Source organism: Octopus bimaculoides, chromosome 10 (assembly GCF_001194135.2).
Source record: "Octopus bimaculoides isolate UCB-OBI-ISO-001 chromosome 10, ASM119413v2, whole genome shotgun sequence".
In the NCBI taxonomy this organism is placed as follows: Eukaryota; Metazoa; Mollusca; class Cephalopoda; order Octopoda; family Octopodidae; genus Octopus; species Octopus bimaculoides.
Window position 1 is genome coordinate 85,217,223 of NC_068990.1, and position 5,193 is coordinate 85,222,415.

The 5,193-nt window shown below is 37.7% G+C and overlaps 1 protein-coding gene across 1 annotated transcript in view; it reads right to left on the reverse strand.

Moving 5' to 3' along the window:
* Positions 1 to 5,193, reverse strand: part of LOC106881625 (collagen alpha-1(XI) chain) — a 75,119-nt gene that overhangs the window by 7,255 nt on the left and 62,671 nt on the right. Inside the window, exons 3-4 of the mRNA XM_014932088.2 lie at positions 3,845 to 4,055; positions 3,470 to 3,626 (exon numbers count right to left, since the gene is read on the reverse strand). Coding sequence (XP_014787574.1) covers positions 3,470 to 3,626; positions 3,845 to 4,055 — 368 coding nt within the window. The remainder of the gene's footprint in view (positions 1 to 3,469; positions 3,627 to 3,844; positions 4,056 to 5,193) is intronic.

Genomic DNA, 5,193 nt, shown 5'->3' on the forward strand with positions numbered 1-5,193 from the left:
TTCCCTCGTCTCTTGTGTTGTTTTTTTTTTTTTCGTCGTCCCTTCATTTTTTTTACGAGGTGTTTGAGAGATAATTCCGCTATCACGTCGGGGGTCACCAGTTATAAGAATTGTGGTGAATTATCACGTCGGGGGTCACCAGTTATAAGAATTGGATGAGATATGATGGCTCGGTTATTTCTCCCCAGTTCTTATATTAATCATTAAATCCAGAAATACAACAACACGAGGGATAACGGTAACAACAAAACATAGTGATGCGACACCCGAAAATACAAATTAATGTTATATCCCTATCTCCCGAGCTGGGTTTTGAAACCGTATTCTGGTTGTTGGTGACAATGGCATTTCCTTTGTCTTGTCAACAACCACAGCTATTTTTAGCGTAGGAGTGATCGCTGCCCCTTTCCGGTCAGCGAAAGTTCAGAAAAGCAGGATAGGAATTGTACTGAACTGACCCAGCTTTGGGAGGGGGTAAAGTAGCACTATTGAGCTATGATATTTGAGATAAATACGAGAACAGGAATTGGCGCGAAGCAGTTGGCCGGAGGATTTGGGGAGTCGAGTGGTAGTAATCGGCCGAAGCAGTTGGCGAGGATTTGGGTAGCAGTCGAGTTGGCTTGAGAGATGAAGTGAAGATGAACAATGATAAGTCTGACAGAGAGAAAGCTATAGTCAGCAGAAATGCATAGAGTCTCAGAGAGAGAGGGACAGAGAGATGGGATTCTGGCAGCCAAAAGAGATAGTCATAGTCAGTTGTTTACTTTTTGGATCGTACGGTGTTTGTGAAAGAAAGGAAGTTATTACAACAAAAGTTTGTCTAAATATTCTTCCAAGAAAAATGTACTTGTCGTTATGATGTATAAAGAAAAAGAACTGTTAACTGTGATGTTAACTTAAAAGAAAACAAAGAAGTGAAAGAACTTTTAAAGGACTCGATGTACGAACTCTTGTTTATGTAATGATTGCAAACCCTTGATTATGTTGCATGCGCTATTATATGCTATTGAATTTATTATTACGCAATGTTTTATTCTGATGTTTGATGTAAAAAGAAAAGGTTAGTTCCGCTACGCAACGTATGGTCTCCGTGTTGTTTCTTCCTCCCCTCCTTTTGCCTGTGTTGTTCTTCGCTGCGTGCTCCGGCCGGGGCTTATTGGTGGCCGTGGCGAACGTACCGACTCACTGAGCGTTCGACGTTCGCGCGCGTTCTCTCTTCGTTAAGGAGGTGCTTCGCGTGCGGGCGTTCGTAACAATAGTTTATTCTAGGTTGGTGTAGAGCCGTTTCGTTCCTGGGTGAATAGGCATGCCGCTAGAATACCAAAGTAAGCTTCGACCACATGTCGGGGTCGAGTTGAGACATACGTGTTGTCACCACCGCTGTTAGAGAGAAAAGAGATACGTGTTGTCGCCACCGCTGCTAGAGAGAAAAGAGAGGGAACGCTATTACTTTTTCTCTACCTGTTGCATTGCGCATGCGTGCTCGGATACTTCCGGTGACGGCAAATCCCTTGCACATGCGCAATGGCACTTCCCAAGATGGCGGCCACACGCGCCACTACAAGTCTAAAGCAACCATGAAAAATATAATCGTTACAATAAACGAAAATAAAACATGTGAGACACTTTTTACCTTTCCTATTTTACTTTAACATTTGATGAAACATTTCTAAATATCTGATCCTTAGAATTACCCACCATTCATAGTTTGTCTAAATTTATCATAGTTCTGTGACTGTGACTTTAGAGTTTTGCCAACAACAGCTTGTCGGTGTGCGAAGACAGCTGGTGACTAGAAAAAAAATGTTAGATGGTGTGGAAGAGGTTACAGTTACCTTTCATTTCATATGAATAAAATACTCAAACATCACATTTGCATCGAGTCCTTTATCAGTGTTTATTGTCTCAAGTATCTAAAGTTTCTTATAATAAATACTCTTAAGTAAATCAATGAGAGCTAAATTGCTCTCTTTTACACAAATTTTGTAATTATCTAAGAATGAAGAAATCATTTGAATAAATAACAAATATTCACTGATGATGAAACCTGGAATTATCCTTTCTCATTACAGCCAGGTAAATTAATCCAGTTTAGAAAGTTAAGTATTGTAACAATAGGCACAACACAATGCTTATAATAAGATTTGAACCTTGATCTCTTAGCTAGATTTAAATACTTTATTGACTGGTCCAGCTGAAGAATTAATATGTAAATATTCAAATTTACAGAAATAAAAGACCTTTCTACAGAAAAGATTGATATAGGCGCAGGAGTGACTGTGTGGTAAGTAGCTTGCTTACCAACCACATGGTTCCAGGTTCAGTCCCACTGCGTGGCACCTTGGACAAGTGTCTTCGATTATAGCCTCGGGCCGACCAAAGCCTTGTGAGTGGATATGGTAGACGGAAACTGAAAGAAGCCCGTCGTATATATGTATATGTATATATGTATTTGTGTATCTGTGTCTGTCCCCACAACATCGCTTGACAACCGATGCTGGTGTGTTTACGTCCCCGTAACTTAGTGGTTCGGCAAAAAAGACCGGTAGAATAAGTACTAGGCTTACATGGAATAAGTCCTGGGGTCGATTTGCTCGACTAAAGGCGGTGCTCCAGCATGGCCGCAGTCAAATGACTGAAACAAGTAAAAGAGTGAAGGGTATAAAATAATAATAGTAAATTAATATAGAAAAAACTGTTGCTGTCATGGTTGTAGGGTTCCGAAGTTTGGTTTGCAACCCCAAAGGTTTTGTGCTCAAAACTTTCATGAGTACGAGTATTTTACTGTAGGTCTGAGCTAAGCCATATCTTGTGAATAAAACTGGGAGATGGAAATTGTGCTGAAGCCTATCATATGTATGTATGCGTGTGCACATCTTAGTGTTTGAATTTGTTTCTTACTTTCTGACAACCAATGTTGTTTTGTTTATGTCTCCATAAGAAAAGGTTCCAATAGAATAAAGTATTAGAATTAAGAAAATAAGTACCAGAGTCAATTTGTTTGATTAAACCCTTCAAAGTAGTGCCCCAGCATGGCCACAATCCAGGGACTAAAACCAGTAGAATAATGACCCTTTAGCATTCAAACCAACCATTTCCAGCCATAATATATTCTATCCATTTTATGCTCAAACTGGTCAGATCCAGCCTCTCACACCTACCCTGCAATATTCACTCTAAAAATAAATAATCTCATCATTGGAATCTTAAAGGATTACATTTGACAAAGGAATCTGAATGCCAAAAGGTTAAACCGGCCATATCCTGCCCAAATATTCCATCTGTTTTAAGCCCAAACTGGCCAGATCTGACCTCTCACACCTACTCTACAGTGTTATTCTACGAATAAACAACCACATCCTAGAAATCTCAAAGCTACGAGATAATGCATGATTAATTCAAATAAATAAGGATTAGCTTTTAATAGGATAATCCAACTGCTAAAGGGATAAAGGGGTATACAACTTACACTGTAGTATTCACTTTCTAGCAGTTGGTTACCAATAACAACCAAACCATGATGGTCAAGATTGGACTTTCGTGGCAAATGGAAAGTCTTGTCCTGTTCACAGTCGAAGATGAATGTGACAGCATCACCTTTCACACTGAATCCGATACGATGCCATCTGGAAGCAGAAAGAATTGGTTTATTGTGTGTTTCAAATATTTGGGACTTAATGGTATATTGTGATAATATGATAAATGGTTATAATTATAATTATAATCAACATTATAATTATGATTATTATAATGAGAATATTACTACTAATAATGCTGCTGCAGTTGATGATAATGGTGATGACAGAATACTTCAAAGAAATTAATCAGGAAAACCACCACTCACTCGCCATCGGTCAGATTAATCTTCAGAGTTGGATAATACTCTGGTTCTGGAGATTTCTGGGTGTCACTGTAAAGCAGTCGGATCTCAGAACCAACCTTCAGTGATAGCTGCTCCCTAGCATCATCATTGTGATAAAGAGTAAATAAATTAGCAGAGTTTCCAACATCAGCTTTGAATGTGGCTAAGATGGAAAAGTTTACTGGAAAACCTCCTGCAAAATAGAGTAACAAAGATTTTTGTTATATTACAGATAAAGATTTACATTTTACTTGCTACAGGGTTAATGTTATGTAAAAGATTGAATAAAACCCAATATATATTACTGGTACTTATTAAATTAGCCTTGAAGTGATGAAAGATAAAGTTAAGTCTGGCAAGATTTGAATGGAGAAAGGAGATATGATATTGGGTTGTCTGGAAAGTTTGTGCCGATTTTTAAAGGAAAGAAAAAGGTCAATAAATACTTGCCATTACATTTTTAATCAACCAAATACGAACCATTTTGTTGCACAATGCATCTCCATCTTTCCTTCAACTTGAAAATACCCTCTTCCCAGAATTGAGGTAGTTTCATGGCAAATAAGTCGAAAGATAAGCTACTATAAATCGGCATGAACTTTCCGGTCAACCCAATAGTTTAAATATGTAATGCATCAGAACAGGTTTTCTTCTCACTCAGCAATTTTTACTGATTTATATTTGTGAAGGTGTGTAGTTTAATGGCTAGGAGTATTTGGCTCACACTCATAAGGTCTCACTAGGAATATATGTATGCGTGTATGCTTGTTTCTGTGTGTGAGTGTGCATGAGTGTATGCAAGTGTGTGTGTGTGTGTAACAAGGAAGACATGTTCTTGTTTGTCTCCTGTCGAAGCTTGATTTACACGTTCGCCACCACAACCTCAGTTAGGCTTAGCAGCCCTTCCTGTTTGTTTTCACTGTCCTGTTTGTGTTACCTATTTTGACCCTCTGCAAAATCCCAAATTTGATTTAATTTGCATTGCAGGAGCAACTGTTTTATCGAAAGCGAATATTGTTGTTAAATGCTCGAAATACAAGACAAGAAAAACAGCCAACAACTGATGAAGGGTCTCCTTTCTGTTGTTCGTTTTGTTTTCCATTTGTGTCTTTCGTTGTTTGAAAGAATAGTTCATGTACTTGTGCTTTGTATTGTTTTTGTTGTACATGTTTCATGACATCCTGTGCCCACATATGCAAATATATATACGTACAGATGTAAGTATGTACATATACATATGTACATATACACATATATATATTATTTTATATATATATATATATGTATATATATATATATATATATATATATATATATATATATATATATAT